Genomic DNA, 18,480 nt, shown 5'->3' with positions numbered 1-18,480 from the left:
GTCCACCCCGTCCGCCCTGGGGGAGGCGCTCAGTAAGGAGAGTCCTCATTTCTGGAGTCGGGGCTGCTGGCGGCTATGACAATGACGATGGCAACACATAATAACCGTCGACCTGCCGGAGCACGCTCCACAGCCCTGGGCACACAGTAGGTGCCTCAAATAATGACAGGGCCCCGGACCCTGCGCCTGAAGCAGACGCTTTCTCACGGTGATTAAACCTCCTGCCTCGTCCCCTCATCTGCAAAGCGGGGTAACGGTGCGAGGGGCCCTTTCGCTGGGCAGTCTGTGGGAGCCGGTGACGCCACCCCAGGCAGTTCTCACAGGGCCCCATCAGGCACTGGCTGTGACAAGCATCCTGGGGGCCCGAGCCCTCAAGAGGCGACTGTACGGGACGCCCCCAGGCTGGGCCAGCAGGTTCATATGCAAACACGCTTCGCTCACGGAGAGAAATGCACCCCCACACCATTTCCTCTCTGTGTCTCACAAGGAGGGGCCGCACCAGCCAGCGGGACACACACGTGCTCACACACACAAGTCAGCAGAGCCAGCTGCCACCCCGGCTGCAGCTGCAGGGCCTCCTGACCCCTGCCATGCAGCCAGGCGGCCAAACGGGGCAGGACCAGGACTCCGACAGCCCTCTGCGAGCACCTGAGGACAGAGCATACAGGAGGTGCCCAATAAACGCCAACAAGGCAGAACCAAAGGCCCACCCTCGCGCACCTAAAGGTGAAGGTGGAAAACAGGGCCCCACGCGGAGGGGGGCGGAGGGGTGAGTCCCTGCTCCCCCGCCGGCAGGCTGTCCCCCATGGTAAGCAGAACCAGCAGCCTGGACCCCCAGATCGGGACTCAGAGACAGGACACGTGCTGGGCCTCAGCCCCTTAGGGCCACAAACGTCACCACGGTGAGGAAACACCAAGGCCAAGGATCAGGGAGGTGAGGGGCTGCGGCAGTGGCCCCCAGGAAGCGACCCCAATCTAGAGCAAGGAAGGAGCCCAGCGGGGGGTGGGCTGTGAGGAAAGTGTACACAGCAGGCGCTCCATGTTTGCGCGCAAATTCCACTGAAGACTCAGAGGCAGACCCAGCTCAGCCTGGCCCGTCTCCCCTGTCCCAGCATTAAAGTGGCGGCGAAGAGACGACCAGGGGCCAGCGTCTCTGCCAAGGCGCCCACTCCCCCGTCGGACACAGCGAGCCACGCCAGCCCTGACTCCGAGGACAAAAGGGAACAGGGCAGGGACTCGGTGACAGAAGAAGGCCTCTTACCGTGTGGGGTCGGGCGATCTGCACGGGGTAGGAGACGCCGTGGGGCGGGTAGCGGGGCTCAGTGGCCCTCCACGTCTGGGCCACGGGCTGCGTGGAGCCTGACATGACGGTGGCCTCTGGGATGAGCTCCTTCTCGACGGCCACCGATATTAAACGCGAGTCTTCGTCATCTGCTCGCAGGCCGCCCTGTCACAGATACCTGAGGGAAAACCAGAAAAGCAGCGATGTCAGCCGGGGGGCAGAGCTCCTCGGGGACCCCGGTGGCCCCGAGTCCCTTCTCCGGCGTGCGGGAACAAGAGCTGCCCTCTTCCGTGGCCACCGAGGGCAATGGAGACGCGACACGGCGGGCAGGACCCGAGCCCCGGCCGGGCCAGCGGCTGCCCCACCAGCCACATCGGGGAGACGTGTGCCCCCCGCCACAACCTGGGTCCTCACTCAGCCAGCGGAGGAAGCCCAACCGCGCGGGCGTGCCCCACCACCCCAGCAGCTCCCAAGGCCCCTGGCCCCCCATCCCAGCCCCAGGCCTCGGCAGGAATCCGAGTCCCCGGGGAGAAGTGCCCCGAGAGCACCCGGAAGCTTGCGGGAGACACCTGAGGGCCGGGCCCGGGGGGCACACGCGCCCATCCCGGGCTGCCGGGGACACGAGCAGCTTGGGCAGGACGCAGGTCACACACAGAGTGACCCCAAGCAAGACCGGGCCTGCCTGGGCCTGACGGGGGACCCTCTGCAGGAGGGTGACGCTGTAGTGTGACGGCAGAACAGGTGTGAGTTTGGGGGCGGGGCATTAGGAACCAAAGGCCACACTGAGGACACAGCCAAAGACATGGACAAGAGCCATGTGGACCCCCAGAGGTCCCCGGGGGGCGAGAGAGACCACTCGTGTCCACATTGGACAGAATCTCGAGAACTGCCTGCTGGCTTCACAGGTGGGAGGCTGAGACCCAGAAAGAACAGAGAACTCAACTCAAGGGGGTGAGGAGACCCTGGTCGGGAGCTGCCTTCACCCACAAATCTCTGGGGGTCCTCACCACTCCCAGAATCCTCCTCTCCCTTCCCCGCTGGCCAATGCTCTGCCCCCACCCCCGCCCGGGTCACAGCAGGCTCCTCGGCCCACACCCTCCTCCCTCGGCCACCCAGAAAAGGGGTGTCCATCAGGCCCCCACTGCGTGCATCCCCCATTCCCACACCCCAGGCCGGCAAGATGGCACCAGGGCCAGCCCTGGGGGTCCCCACGCCTCCTGTGATCAGGTAAACAGAAGGTACCCCAGCTTCCTGCAGTGGCATCCCCTCAGCCCCCCCCACCCCCACAACAGCTGTCCTCCACGGGTGGCCGTCCTGGCCCTCCACTGCCTGCTGGAAATCTAACGTGGACAGGTGCTGGGGGGGGACTGAGATCATGGCGGTCAGAGGGGTGAGGCCCTGACTGCACCCCTGTACCCACCCCGCTCTTCTGCTCCTTGACTTGACTTTCCAGAACTATCTTTACTCCCCAGGCACCAGGATGGTCACGTGATCGAGGCCTGGTCAATCAGACTCCTGCTTCTCCTGGGCCAGTGACTGGTCTGAGGACGGGCATGGGACCCTATCCGAGCCGGTGAGAGTCAGCCGTGGGCCTTCTGCGGCCAGAACCAGGACCCGGCTCTCTGCTGGGGGTCTCAGCTGGGAAGACGAGCGCCTGGAGGCCCTGGGGACCACGCGGGACGGGAGCCTGCCCGAGAACAATGCCGACGGGCGGGAAGGCAGAGCTGGAGGCCGGAGGGGCACGTTCGGGTGGTGACGATGGCCGTGCCCGAAGGCAAATCAAAGCCCGCGTCTTTGTTTAAAGGAGCTGGGTGCTGGTATTTCGCCTTCACCAGCCCAACCAGAGTGTCTGTCACTTGCCACCAAAGTTCTGAGTGACGCAGGGAAGGGAGCGGTCACAGAGGAGGCAGTCCTTCAGCGCGGGCCGTCAATCTTTCTGACCCTGAAAAGCCGAAGAAGTCCAGAGCCAAGACCGACACACCTGCAACCAGCCCAGGAAGCCACCCCATGGACTTCACCATCGAGACAGGGCGAGCCACGTGCCGGGGGACAAGCCCTGCTCGGCCAGCAGGAGCCGCTGCGGCCACCGTCACTGTCCCGTCACCGCGGGGCCCCGTCCTAGGATGCGGGAGGGGGAAGGGCTGCCGCACCATTCCTACCAGGAGCACGGTGGCCACTGTCCTGCAGCCGGGGAACAGGGGACTGGCCTTGGGAGAGCGGGCAGGCGCGGCCACCAGTGCTGGATCCGGTTTCAGAATTCCCCTGGTGCCCGCTGGTCTCACACCCCGCAGACTCCAGCCGTCTGCAGCAGAAGAGCCCGTTCCATTCTGCCCTCCCGCCAGGTTTTAAACAGCTGCCACTGGGCCCCTGCAGGGCCACAGGGCCAGAGACAGGGGGCCAGGGCCACGGGGCCTCCAGGGCAGCACGGGCCACTTCTGAAGTCTCTTTGATTCTGTGTTGCATAAAGTGGTGGCAGTCTTTTCTAACTTCGTTTGCCCAACCAAATGCTGGCTGGGGACGGCAGGCTTCTGCCACATGCTTGCTGCATGCAGGCTCCAGAAACTGGGGAGGTGACGCCTTTCCAAGCAGCCCTGGAGAACCCTCGGCCACATCCCCACCCTCAGGGCCCGCGCCTGGCTGGCCTCCCACTCCCTCAAAACTCACAGGGTGTCCACTGCCGAGCTGGGGGCTGAAGCCCGGCCGGCCCACCTGTCACGGTTTCAGCCCACCGGCTCCCTGGCCCAGTGTCCTCACAGGCAGGTTGTCCCCAAAGCTGGAGGACTGTGAGGACCTCGAGCTCCCTCGTTCGCCACGAGCTTATTTAAATAAACCCCAATATCCACCCCTCCCAACCTCAGCCACGTCTGTTGCCAATTCAAACAAATTTATATAGGAAAATAGTTTGGCAGCTCCTCAGCATGCTAAACAGAGTTACCATATGACCCAACAATTCCACTCCCAGGCACATGCCCAAAGGAACCGAAAAGAGGGACTCGAATAAATGTCACAGCAGCACTATTCACAGCGGCCGCAGGCGGAAGCGACCCAAACGCCCCTCAGCCGACGAATGAACGGACGAGCTGTGCTCCAGCCACACCACGGAGCAGGGTCCTCCCCAACCAGGGGCGAAGCACCGGCGCACGCTGAGGCATGGGGGACCCCGAACACACTTCTCGGGGAAGAAGCCAGACACGGAAGGCCACACAGTGTGCGTGACTCCGTGTATACAAAACAGGCGAGTCCACAGCAGCAGGAAGCAGAGGATGGCTGTGGGGGCGCGGGGTACAGACGGGGCCATGTGGGGATGAATGTCATTCCAGGGGCCGTGGGGAGCCACCGCCGGTGGCTGACGGAAGAGTAAAGGGTCACGGTGTTTGACAAGCCGGATGTGGAAAGCAACGGTGGCCCCCGCCGGGAGGCCTAGGAGACGATGCTGGGGGGTCTGGGGCAGCGGTGACAGAGAAGTGGCAGATGGCGGGACGGCCTTACAGACAGCCTGCCACGCGGTGACCAGGGCCAAGTCGCCCCTGGGGACGAGAGCCCAGCGTTCCCCTCCCCGGGCACGCTGCCCCATGGCCCTGCGCCTCACCGTCCTCGGCCGCCAGGAGGCATGCCTGTGAAGCACGGCGCGTGTCTGGTAAACAGCAGGTGCTCAACGAGGCAAACGGCGAGGTCAGGGCTCCAGGACAAAGGACGGCGCTTCAGTGAGGTCAAAGACTTGCCTGGCCTGGTGGCATAGGACGCTTCTGGGCCCGAGCCCTAAGCAGGCCTTGCACATCCAAGGCACAGGCCACGGCACCAGGGAGCCTGCACTGCCACCTCAAACTCCAGGCAGGGCCGGGGGTGGGGGTCCCCGCACGGTCCACAGCAGGGGCGCCCCACGAATGGACTCCCATGCACACCTTGGGGGCGGCACACAGCAGGGGCCCCTCGGCTGCCCACGGGACAGCCTCACAAGTTACAGGTCCAGCATGGCAGTACCCCACAAATCTGCTACCCCGAGTCCCGTAACCATCCACTGTGTGGCTTTGCTAAGGCTTCCGACACTGCCCAGGCTCTGATTTCTCGTCCACCTTACTCTCCGCCGTACCCCGGGGCCAGTCACAGCGCCCGGCACACAGCAGGTACTCAGCGAATGACCCTGTCCAGCAGAGGCGGTCAGAGCCCCCGACACGTGTCCACCCTAGCCCACTGGGCAGAGGCCCTTCTGGCTGGGGAGGGGGCTCCCGGCCCCATGTTCCCCCTCCAGCCCAGGGAGGACTGCCGAGGCCTCACCGAGACACATTCCACGGATTTTCCGTGTCCTGGGCAGCCTGGTTCGGACCTGGGGGGCGGGGGAAGTAACAGCCAGCTGTGGCTGGGATGTTTCATGTGGGGGTGGGGGAGGGGGGCTTGTTCAGGCAACAGAACTGCTGAAATCTGCTGGGAGCCTTCAGACCTGAGCCCGCACCGCAGAGAAGAGGGGGGCCATCTGTGCCACGCGAGCCCTGTGATTTCCTTGAAACGAAGGGGCAGTGACATTGGAACTTGCGGTGAGCCGGGGGAGCCTCAGAATTAAAAACCAGCTGCCAGGCAGGACGGAAGCCCCCGGCACATGCACCTACACACGCGTGTGCATGCAGGAGCTCTGGGCCCCACAGAGGGGACACGGCTGTTACACCCCCACCCCCAACGAGCCTGCCACACGGTGCAGGCAGACAGTGCCCTGGGAACCGGTGGGCAGGGACCGCCGACCCCGCCAGCCCCCCTCAGCACTCTCTTCAGCACCTAGGACTGCGTCTGATGTAGGGTAGCTGCTCCATGTTTGTGTTGAGTGACTGCTGGATCCCCAGGGGCGCAGCGCCTGGCGCACAGTAGGTGTACTCGTTTCCTGCAGCTGCTGTGATGCACGGGCTGAAAGCGACAGGAATTTATTCTCTCACTGCTCAGGAGGCCGGAACTGCAAAATCAAGGTGCGGGCAGGGCCGTGCTCCCTCTGGAGGCCCCGGGGAGGAGGCTGCCTCGTCCGTGCCAGCTCCCAGCGGCCCCAGGGTCCCCTGACCTGTGGCAGCCTCAGCCTCTGTGGTCACGGGGCCTTTTTTGCTCTGCATCTCTGTGTCTGCAGTGTGCAGTTCCCCTATCCTCAAGGACACCAGTCATCCCACTCCAGTCCAGGGCCACCTCATCTCAACGAGTCGCGTCCGCGAAGATCTCTTTCTAAATCAGGTCACATTCTGAGGTTCCAAGTAGACATGAATTTTGGAGGGGACACTATTTAACCCAAAACAGTAGGTGTTTTGTTGGCTGCTAAATCGAGAGCCTGATACAGAGCTTGGGTCACCATCCCAAGAGCCCAACTCGGGGTGCTGCCCTCAGGGCTGCCCCCTGCACCCCCAAGCTGGGACCAGGCCGGACAAACCCATCCCAAATGGGTCTCTGCCCCATGCTGGTCAATGTGCAGGCACCGGGCTTCCAGCCGTGAACCAGCCAGACATAAAGGACTGCCCATCAGAGCTGGCATCCAGGGACAGGCCTGTCCCAACAGAGAATCCCATAGCCAAGTACTCAACAGGGAACGAATGGATGGATGGACAGATGGATGGACATATAGACTAATGGATATCAGTTTAACTGTTCCATTTTCCAAGGTTTTTCTGGTCTCACTTTTTAAACCAACCCCTAGGGCCATGGGGGCCTTTACTCCACTAATCTTCCCAGCTCAAGTCCCTGCCAGCCACCGTGGGGGACACAGGTGAGCACCATCACCCAGGAGCCCCCGAGCCCACACAGTGGCTTCCCAAGCCCCAGCCAGCTTGGCACTGAGGACCCCGGGGGAAGCACCTCCAGTCTGACCCCCAGGATCCAGCCATGGAGGGTTTGAGGGGGGTCCCTGGGGAAAGACCTACAGAAAGTTCCAGAAAGCTCATGCCCAGAGAAGAGCTGCTGAAGTGACAGCTGAGGCGTCACGCCCTGCACTGGTCAGAATCCTGGGGGGCAGGGAAGGGGCGGGGAGCCTACAACGGTGACACCATCGGAGGCGGGGTTGCCTTGCTAGCCCCACTCTGAGATGAGCAGACTGAGGCCGGGTGAAGCGGGCTGACCAGACGGCAGAGCGAGTCCTGCTCAGAAGGTCACACAGGAGAGGACCCCTTACCGGGGGTGAGCGGGGCCTCGCAGGGTCTGGACGGGCGAAGGTAACTCTCCGCCCTAAAAAAAACCTGGCTTGAGACGAGATCTCTCACTTCACTCTCTACATCTGTTTCTGTAGATGGGAAACCGAGGCCCAAAGAGGGCAGGGCGCATGCTGTCACGGGCATGGGGCTGTGTGGTCGACTCGCCCCTCCTCCTAGCTGGACTCCCCACAGCCACCACGGGGTCTGTATGCCTGGGAGGTATGCAGCGCACAGCTGCCCAAGCTTCCACCAGAACCCCGAGGGACTTAACACCGGAGCCACGGGAGAGGAGCCTCATGAGGCTACTGCCTCCACCAACCTGGTGGGACAGAGGCTTTGGGGCAGACACTGCAGGCGCCTGCCCTGGCCCCTCCCCTCCCCGAAAAAGGGCCCGGAGACCCCGGGAGCAGCTCCGCCGTGACCAGCCCTGATCCCACCTCCCACCCTCCCCATTCCACACAGCGCCCCCTCCGTCAGCAGGCTGGACCCCAGCCACAGGCACCCACACTGGGCGCCAAACACGATCATCCCCATTAAACGGATCAGGAGGCCGGGCTCCGAGAGGAGGACTCAGCTGCCCAAGATCACACTGCCAGGAAGCGGCCCGGCTCGGCTCGGCTCCGATCCCCGAAACCACGGGCCTGGGCCTCGCTCGCCCGCCCACACCCCCTCCGAGGGGAGTGGAAGGGAAGCGGGCTGGCCAGAGCCGCCCGGGAGGCCCGCTTGTTTGCAGCTGAAGTGGTACGTGTGCGTCCGCTGGACGACGGCCAGCACGGCCCAGCCCTGCTACCCCGTCACAGGATCTGCTCAGAGCCATTTCCTACTTGACTCTTTTCCCCGTTTAATTATAAGAGGAAGAGAGAGAGGGAGAAACCACAGCCGTGACAAACCCTTCCGCACGCCAGGTCACAGGGTTCCACGGGGAGCCGGGGCCGTGCCACGCTCACCCCTGGGGCATCTCACGCACACCGCCCCGTCTCTCCCGGCCCGTCCGCACGCTAGTCCTCACGACACTCCGGGCGCCCCAGGACGGGGTGTGTCTTCCACCAGACCCGGCTCCCCCGGCTGACCCTAAGGGGATCCAGAGAACAGTCTGTCTGGTGTCCGAGCAGTGGGAGTGGGGGGACGCTGGCACAGCCGTGTGACCCGGGCAAACCGCTTTACCCCTTGCCCTGGGGCCAGGAACGAGAGGGCCACAGGGACGAGAGTAGCAACCTGTGTCGGCTCGGCACCATGCCACTCGTGGGGCAGCACGTCCACTCACGGACAGCCGCGACTGTGGCCCCAACCCCAGGATGAGGAGCTGGGGTCTTAGGTCCATCCGCTTCACCGCCTGGTGGGAATGAACCCATGACCAGGGAGAGAAAGGGCCAGGGAGCACGTCTCTGACGCTGCCCAGACACAGGACAAGTGCCATGTGATTCCACTCACGGGAGGCGCCCAGGAGCTGGACTCGGAGACAGACGTGGGATGGTGCTCCCGGGGGCTGGGCGGTGGGAGCGGCTAACAGGAACTGAGTTTCGGTTTTGCAAGATGAAGACGTTCCAGAGAGGACAGAGGTGACGGCTGCACAGCCATGCTCGGGTCCTAACCACCAATGCACTGTGCACTCACGGACGGCTGAAACGCTCCATCTTTTGTCACGATTTAAAGAATAATAATAAAATGAACCTCACGCCCGCCCGGGGAGGCCTCCCGGCTGAGCCCGTGCTACTTTGTGGTGGAGCTTTCTGCCAGGGCTGGCCCGTGGAAGGGGACAGCAGTGCCAGGGGGGCCAGCACGCAGCAGCCCCTCACAGCCAAGCGCTGAGCTGGACCACAGTCAAGGCCTCCTCCCTGGCCTACGTCCCCTCAGGACCTAACGGCCACCTCCAACCCAGACGGCCAGGACACAGGGAGAGGCTGATCTGAAACTCTCTGCCCCCTGACCCCAGAGGGCCCTGGGCCCCACAGCGCCAGGCCAGGCCCAAAGCCACTCTCTCCCTCTCTGCCCACCTGTCTGAGCCTCCACCCCATCACTCACATCCCGTGCCGAGACCCTGAAGGAGATGGAGGCCACCCCTTGGGAAGGAAGGCAGCGGCCTGTTTCCCACCGACCTCCCTGCACCGACATATGGTAAAGGTGTCCCCAGCTGTGTAGCTGCCGGAAATGCCTCCCCGCCCCCGCCCCTCCACGCAAGCAGGGCCCTCAAGAACAGCTTCCTAAAGAATTTATGGGGTCGTCCCTAGCATTGCAGGGCAGATCTCTGGGGGAACGTCCTCCGCCACATGTGGACAAGGACAAATATGTTTGCCGCTAAGAACAGCTCGCCAGCAGCACGTCCCCGGCCAGGGGCGCACCCACTCCACAATAGCCCTCCCATGCAATCGCCTTCCTGACCCCCAGCAAAAAGATAGTCTGAACCCAAGGGGCCCACACCTCCCACGAGCCTGGCAGCTACTGCCAGCCAGGTAGGTGCTCAGGCCAAGGGGACAAGGGCCCACCCACTCCGATCAGCTCTGCCCAAGGCTGGACGGACCCATAAGGGCCGCTCAATTAGCCCGAGGGAGCCTGTTACTTAGTAAGTGCCCGATGGAGTCATCAGCAAGAACCCAAGGTCCTCTGGCCCTCCAGGCCAGGCGTCCAGACAGGGACGGTGCTGCCCGGGAGTGGCAATGCGGAGTGAGGTAGCCGCCTGGGAGGTGACCACGAGTCAAGGAGGGAGGGAGGGTCCCAGGCAGGAAGGAGGGAGGGGGAAGAGGGAGGGCTGTGTACAGCACGACCCCGCTGGCCAGGCCAGGCCAGGCCAAGCCGTGGAGGAGCGGGGCAGGTGGGGCCCAGGGAGGGGGTGGCCCCCGCTCAGGAATGTGGCCCGGGGGACTCACAGCTTCCAATTCTTTCAGGGGAATAAAGTCCAATTTGGAGACATCTCTCAATTCACAATTTTTATTTTAAAAACACTGACTAAACCCAACCCAATAAATCAGTCTGACATCCAAATGCAGCCCCACGGACTGCCAGATGTGACCTGTGGCTTCTGACTCGTGGTCAGGTGGAAGCCACAAAAGAGGGCCAGGAAAAGCCTCGGGGGTGGGGTGGGGGGCAGGGAAAAGGGGAGATGGGGAGCAAAGGGCAGGAATGTTCTCCAGAGAGGACGGAGCTTGGAGGGGGGCCTGAGAGGCCCCTCACGACGACAGGCAGAGGGAGGGGCTGCACCCACACGCCCCATGAGTCGGAAGTGGGACGCACACTGGCTGTGAAAGTGGGGGCTGGGCAGGCACCCCAACCTGGCCCATCTCCCACACATGGTTATGGCAAATTGCACCTGATGTCCCTTGGGCTGCCACCCGCCCTGCACCTTCAGGCCTGGACTGGCGGGGAGGCTGACCTCGCCTCCCAGGTCTGGCCCATCGGCACCAGCCACAGCCAAGAGGAGTTTATTCTCTCGCGGCTCTGGAGGCCAAGTCTGAAATCGAGGGACTGTCCCAGCGGTGTGCCCCTCCGAAGGCCTGGGGAGGCTCCTTCCTGCCGCCTCCAGCTTCTGGCAGCTCCAGGAGCTCCTCGGCTTGTGGCCCAGGCGCTCCGGTCTCTGCCACCTCACTGGGCCAACCTCTCTTCTCTTTGTCTCTTGTAAGGTCACCAGTCCCTAACCTTGGGGCTCACCCAGTAATCCAGGATGACCTCATCTCAAGACGCATCTGCAAAGACCCTTTTTCTACAGCAGCCAGCCGCGTGTACGGGCCTGGGTCTTAACGTGTGCACACCTCTTTCGGTGGCTGACATCCGACCCCCAACACTGGCACGGCCTCTTCTGACGCTGGTCTACTGAGCTCGCTCCCTGCCTCCCCATGGCTGAGCCCCGGCAGAACCCCCACTACGCAGATGCGAAAACTGAGGTGCCGAGCCTGAAGCCGCGTGCCCAGGGTTGGAACCGCTCTCTCTGTGCCGTCCCGGGCTTGACAAGGGACTCTCACACCCACGCCTCTGGGGGGAAGGCCGGCTTCATGACTCACCCCCACCTCACAGGCCAAGGAGAGGCTCCCAGTGGTTGAGCACAGAGGGCCGGACACACGACGGCCACAGACGCTTCTCAGTCCCGCTCACTCCGTGCCGGTGGGCGCAGATGCCGCCTGGCCGGAGGGCGAAGGGGAGCGCCCGGCCGACAATCGTCACCTCCCCTGCTCCTGCCCGCCCTGCCCGGCCCGGCCCGGCCCGGCCCACGCAGCTGCCCACCCAGCCGCCCACCCAGCGCAGAAAGGGCCCATTATGACTTCACAGGCCGGGAATTATGTTATTAGCCTGGGAAGGAGGCTGCACCCGGGGACAAAGGGCTCATTGTCATGCAAATGCACGACTCCGAGCAAGGGGGCGGCCCCTCCTGCCTCCAGCTTCTGAGCCACACTGAGAATCCCACTCCCTGCCTTCCCGAAGAGTTGGGGCAGTTCCGGCCTCAGGTCTGGCCCCGACAGGGCTCTCTCGGACCCCCAGGAGGAGGGCCCTCCTAGAGCCTGGGTTCGAATCCCGCCTCCTCCTCCATAGCCGAGCCACTGTCCTCTGGGACAGGGATGACAAAAGGGCCTTCTGAGGACGGAAGGATAACCCCTGAATGCACTGGGCATCCCCCGGGCCCAGGAACACCTGCACACGAAACGCAGCCACCTGTCAGGAATAGCCATGAAGGCTGTGTGTCTCCGGGCCAGCTGCGGGCCTTCTCTGTGCCTCATCTGGAGAGGCTGATTCAAGGCCCACTTCACGGGGTTATCAGGACTCAAAGGACTCAGGTGCACAGAACGCCTGCCCCACTTGTCATGAAGCTGATGCTGTCTGCGCTGCTCCCCTGCACCCTGGTCCCCACGGGGTCCCCATGGGGTCCCCACTTTCCTTGCTCACGAGCTTCACCCCTCTGACTTCATCTAGGTAATGCAGACTTCCTGGGGGTGTTCAGTGGGTTCCTAGGGGGCATTCCTGAGCAAACACAACTGCTTTCTGAAAGACCCCAGTTTTCTAAGAGTGCCCCCAAAACGCACTCATGACCCTCAGCCGAAGAGCTTCCGAGATGGAGGGAGGTGAGCTCAACATGAATCCCAGGTCAAGGTGCCCAGGCCTCCCTGGCCGAGCCCTCGGACGTGTGACTGGCCTGGACGAAGGCTGGAGGCACTTCCCCGGCAAGGCCCCCACTCACTGGGAAGGGACAGGCCCAGGTCCGCAGACTGTGGGGGACAGCGAACCAGGCACAACCGTTTGCTCAGCAACCACTACCTGGAGGGCACTGGGGACACAGTGGTGACCAAGACGAACAAAATCCTGGGGGGCGTGGCGGGGCGTGGCAGATGGACGCTTGATAAACCCTAGGTGGTGACAATGGCGGGGTGGCAGGGAGTGACGAAGGGGGACAGAGGCCTCTTTCAGGAAGCGACATTTGAGCCGAGGCCTACGTGAGGGAAGGCTGTGAAGGTCTCGGGGAGGGTATTCCGGGAAGAGGGCACAGCACACACAAAGGTCCTGAGGCAGGTGACTGGGGCATCCAAGAGACTGCAGAGGCACGTGCTGCCCCCAGCCCAGCCCCGCCCCCTGCCCCTTCAGGCCCCGCCCAGCAAAGCCCAGAGCCTGAGGCCCGAACTCTGACAGACACCTCTGGGACCCAGGCACAAGCCTCCATCACCCCAACACGATGGCGGAACACCCTCACAGCAGCACAGACCCGCCAGGCCCAGCAGGCGCCCGCCCGGCCCCAGCCTGGATGCTCTGGAACCCTCCAGCATCTTTAGGCATAAAGCAAGCCCTGCCTGGAGCTCCTGGGCCACCTGAAGGCCCAAGACCAGGTACGGAGCCAGCTGGAAGGGAGCCAGCCATCGGCAGACTCTCTCTCGGGAGCCGCTGGAGAAGGGGCCACCTTCAGATTAGCTTTGGCTGCACCAGACTGCATCTCCCGTGCGGAAGCGCCAGCCGAGGGTAATGCAGGCAGCTCGCTCCAGAAGGGGCTCCTTGCGTGAGGGCCCCCTCCCCGCCCAATGCCGCCCTGAGGACAGAGCAAGGCTGACCACTGCAAATGGAGGCCTCAGAGGAGGTGGCTGAGAGGTGACGGCCCGAGGTCACAGCTGTCTGGCCTTCACAGGTCACGAGCCCAGCCCCGCCCCCGGCCTGACCACCTAGCCTGGCCGCCTGGCCTGGCCTGCAGGTGAGGAGGAAAGGCGGGAACTGAGGCTCAGAGAGGGTGAGCAACTCCCCCAGGGTCACCCAGCCCAAGGGCCTCCACACCCCGGCTCTGGGCCGGGGTCTGGGCCTCATCCCCTGAGAAGCGGGGATGTAAGCACCCACCGTCCCCGTGGCGGATGCAGGTATGAAGTGAGACAGTGCCGGACACGCCGCGGCAACCGCATCACGGACAGTGGGGACACCGGCAGCAGCACCTCCCCGCACACGCAGCGCTCAGCACGGGCCAGCTCATCGACCCGCGTACGAGCCCTGCAAGCCGCTAAGCACCACCCCATTTTGCAGATGAGGAAACTGAGGCTGGGGGTGCTGAGCCTGCTCTGAGGCGGCCGGGCTCGGACGCGGGGCAGCCCGGCCCCCCGCCTGTGCTCTGCCTCTGTTAGGTCACCGCGGAGTCACGTGCAGTTGGGAGAAATAATGCAGCAAGACCCCGCGGGCCCCTGAGCCGGCTCCCCCAGTGTAACCGGCCCTCCAGAACTGGACGTCGGCACCGACAGCCAGCCGGGAAACGGACGCCGACCCGGCTGCCCCGGCCCACACGCACTTGCTGAGCGCGTCTGCGCGTCCGACTGTGCGTGGGGCTCTGCGCGCTCCGACCTCAGGGCAGTGCGGCCATCACAAGGGTCTGGGGTGCGACTCTGGTATCCGCCACCACACACAACTTTCTCAGTGTGGGGGGATCGCGTCACGAGACCAGGGTGCAGCAGGGGCGGACACCAGTGTGGGCACTGAGGGGGCCTCGGGGCAGTGAGGGGACATGCGGGGACGCCGGGCTGCAGAGGCCTTTCCCGAGGTCCCCAGGAGAGGTCTGAGGACAATCCGACAGCAGGCAGCTGGCGTGGGCTGCCTGGACACCAGGAGACTCCCCGCTGGCTCCTGCTGGCCCAAAAGGAGAGGTCCAGAGCCAGCCACCAGCCCAGCATCCGGTGTCACTTACAAACACAGAGCCTCTGCCACCCTCAGTGGGAGAGCCAGTCCTGCCCGCCCAGCCCCCAGGCCACACTGTGCACTGTCGGGGTGTCTGGCCCAGGTCGGGTGGGAGACGGGGAAGAACAGGCATGGAGGGGGAGGTGGGGCGGGTACTGGGGAAGCCAGCCCAGGGACAAATGCAGACAGAGCCTGGGGCTGGGAAGGACCCGGCCACCCACCCTGGGGTTGGGAGGGCTCTCAACAGGGAAGGGAAGAAAAATCAATCGCTGGAGCCCCAGACAAAACTAACTTAAGTCCAGGCCGTTCTGCACTTCCTGGCCGTGTCTTGACACCCGCTGCCCGGGGCGGGGTTTGTCCTGATTCCCCCGAGGCGCGCCTGCTGCGGCTCACGCAGACGGAAGGACAGAGGACAGCTGAGGCTCCGTGACCCCCGAGGTCACACTGTCGTGAAGGGTGGGGCACGGCCACGTCTCAGCCCCCTTAGGCCACACGGCAACTTGTGGGGCGGAGACAGAGTGTGCGTCCATTTGTCCGGCGGGAACACCGAGCCCGGCCGTCTGGCTCCAGCGTGAACCAGGAGGCCGCCCCTCATCTCACGTCGCCCCGTCTTTGTGTGGCCCCTTTACAGCCCCGTCTCACGGATGAGGAAACTGAGGCCCGCACAGGTGAGGCCAGGCCACGTGGAGTGAAGGGGGTGGGACCAGGGTTCAGACGCGGCCGTGGCACCCCCAGGCCAGGCTGCAGCCCCCACGCGCCGAGCGGCAGCCTCCCGGGTCCCAGCGCACCCTCACCTCGCCTCGGGACAGTCTCTCCCTCATCCCCCCCACCCCGCCCCCCACTGGCAACTGAGGGCTCCTTGTAGCTAGGGCAGCACTTCCAACTTTCCAGTGTTCAGCCCGGCTCCCGGCTGCCAGGGCCTGGGCAAGCCCGGGCCGGCGGTGCTGATTTCAAAGCAGACACGGGCACCCGGCCAAGCACCACCACGGTGGGAGCCAAGGGCCGGGGATGCGAGCGCTGCCTGCACCTGGCCCCCTCCCCTGCTGCACCCCCAAACCCCGGCACCCCCAGGGCACTCCAGGCGGCCAACGCCGAAGGGCAGATCGGGACCGCCCAGATCCCCCTACTCTGCTCACGGTCCCCTCCCATGGACAACAGCCAAGCACTGTCCCACCGGGCCACCCCCTCTCGACACCCTTTTCTGGGACTTCAGCCACTCTGGCTGTTAGATGACCAGCCCACCGTCCACTCCCACCGACCGCCGGGGCCCACGCCCTGCCCTGGGCCACCGCGCTGGGCAGAACAGGGGCGCCTGGCAGAAGAGCCACCGTCCCCGGGGGTCCCCCTGGCCCAGGTCCCCGTCTGACCGTGAGCCACGGCCCCCCTCGGCCGGTGACCCGGCCACTGCGGCTCGCTGCCCACCGCCGAGCCCAGAAACTTCTCTTACCGAGCACATGACCAGCCTTACACTCGAGTCAGCTCCAAACACAACTTGAAGTAACTCTCCCACAAAAAAAAAAAAGGAAGAAGGAAGAACAGAAGGACGAGGAAAACGTGCCAGCGGCGGGTCGGCGGAGCCCTCACACAGACCTTTCCGCCGGCTTCCAGGAGACACACCGCGTCCAGCGTCAAACCATCCTTCCCGCAGGCCCGGCGCCGGCAGAGGACGGCCCCTCCGGCCTCTCCGCCTTCCCGCGAGACTACGGGCTCCCCCGGATGGGGAGGCCCTGCGGGCGCGTCTGCAGCCAGGCCGCCCCCCAGGCCCGCTCCCGAGGCCCCCCGACACGGGGCCCTCCCGGCCCAGCAAGGGACAGCACAGGGCCACCAACGCGAGGCCGGGCCTCGGCGATCCTTCCTGCCTCCTGCCACTCGGGCCTATAAACACAGGGAATTACATAAGTCCACTCCTGTTGGGGAGCCAAAAGTACGAGCTTTTTCTCCCAGCCTTGGCAGTAAGTAATAATTCCTCATCGCCATGGTAACCCTGGCGGGCTTCCAGCCGACACTCAGGAGCTGAAACACTGGGACACCTTTTTATAGCTCGGCAGAAAAACCTCTTCACTGTTCCCTCCCTCGCCGGCTTACAGGGAACGCGAGCTCCGGGCCCAATGTTCCTCCTTTAACCCGTTTCCTCCCAGCTGGACCATCCACCCCGGGGCCCGGCCCACCTGCCTCCTCCTGGAACCAAAGCCGCTGCCCCCGCCCCCCGTCCCCGTCCCTTCCCAGTCTTCCAGTCTCCAGGGTGACATGGCCAGAGGGTGAGCTCTGCCCAGCACAAATATTTCTGTCTTTGAATCTCAGGAAAGCAAACATGGGCCCCTCACACTGGTGATTCTGAACGAGATGACCCCAGGGGAGTGAAGACACAGCCACACACACACACACACACACACACACACACACACACACACGCACACCCCCGCACGCAGGCTGAAATGGACGCTCTGGTGGCCGGCCAGGCGTCTGAACCTTGGCTGCAGCAGCTGTGTGACTCAGAGACAAGTCTGAGCTTCTCTGGGTGTCAGCCTGCCATCTGCAGCGGGGCGGGCACAGCGCTCGGAGCAGCCGGGTCCAGGCGCCGGGAGAGGCTGCCGCAGCTGCCAGGAACCAGAGGGTCCCTGACGCAGCCTCCCAGAGCCACTCCCCTGCCCCCGGCAACCCCAGCAGGAGTTGGGCCCAGAGACGTCGGCCCAAGATGGCATCCTGAGTGACGACGAGGGGCCCGCGGGGCGCAGATGCAGGGCAGGAGGCGCAGCGACCGTGAAGAGCCAGCAGATGAGGTCAGGGGGCGACGGGAAAGGTGAGGGCACAGCGGGCGGCTCGCGCTGGTCGGGTCGCCCGGCTCTGCCGGCTGGGGCGCCCCAAAGAGCCTAACGACGACAGAAGCTGACGTGCGCCTGGCACTGCGTGACCGCTGCACCTGTCACCCCTGTCCTGCGGCAGGAGGCAGGTGCGATGTTGAACCCGTCCCCCCCACAACGCAGAGAAGATACGGGCTCAGAGAAGCAACGTGGCCAGCCCAAGGTCACACAGCTGGGAAGCGGCCGCGGTCTGAACAGGGTCAGCCTGGCCTGCCCCCACCACGCCACGTGGTGTGGTCAGCAAGGAGCCAGAGGGTTGGGGCAGACTAGCTCTGCATGTGGCAAAGGGCCATGGCCCCTGGTCTGTCTAGCCAGGGGACAGGGACGTCTGCTAGGAGACCAGCAAAGAGACCCGCACGCAGGCCACGCGCGTGTCGACTCATCGGCTCACCGCCAGCCCCTTCGGAGAAAGCACCCGCTCTGAGAGCGAAGGCCGGAACTCTTCTGCTCCCAAGCCTTCTTTTACAGGTAGGGAAACTGAGGCACGGGAAGGCGTGAGCGACCAAAATCCACGTTTAGACCACAGATCTGGGCGCTGTCTTCCTGCCCGCTGGCTCTCACCGTGACCGTCCAGAGACACATCTGAGGAACGGGCCAAACCAGCCCCGCCAGACCCGGCCGGGAAGCGCCTGAGCTGGCGCTGGAACCAGAGCTCTCCGTGCTTCGAGCCGGCTCCATACTGGGCCGTGTCACTGCACGGTCACTTCCTGTGCCTTCCCCGGAGGAAGCCGGGCAGCTGAGGGGCTTTGCCGGGGAACGGCATGGAGACAGCAAATCACCACCAAACACCTGCAGGACCTGCTCGCTGCTCCCTCTAGACTGAGCCAGAGGCCGAAACTGAGCTCATGTCAGGATAAGCACGTGGCCGTCTGCTTAGCGAAAGAACTCTTCATTCCCCAAGCCTGACGGTGACCAGTGACCGCTCCTCAGTACTTCAGAAAGTGTCCTCCGGCCAGTTCACCAACATGCTACTTCCAGGAATAGCTTTGGGGACGGTGGGAAAGATCAGTAAAGATGTCACACAGGATACGCTGTGACGGGGGCCACGAGGCATGAGCGGCGAGGC

The 18,480-nt window shown here is 64.1% G+C and overlaps 1 protein-coding gene across 1 annotated transcript in view; it reads right to left on the bottom strand.

The window, feature by feature from the left end:
* The window catches only part of NCOR2 (nuclear receptor corepressor 2), a 179,833-nt gene that overhangs the window by 131,725 nt on the left and 29,628 nt on the right, over positions 1-18,480 (bottom strand). Inside the window, 1 exon segment of the mRNA XM_039879488.1 lies at positions 1,262-1,460. Within this exon segment, the coding sequence (XP_039735422.1) occupies positions 1,262-1,366 (105 nt within the window). The 5' untranslated portion in view covers positions 1,367-1,460.

Source organism: Pteropus medius, unplaced genomic scaffold (assembly GCF_902729225.1).
Source record: "Pteropus medius unplaced genomic scaffold, Ma_sr-lr_union100, whole genome shotgun sequence".
NCBI lineage: Eukaryota > Metazoa > Chordata > Mammalia > Chiroptera > Pteropodidae > Pteropus > Pteropus medius.
The sequence above is the reverse complement of the archived record's forward strand: the minus strand, read 5'-3'. Positions and strand labels throughout refer to the sequence as shown.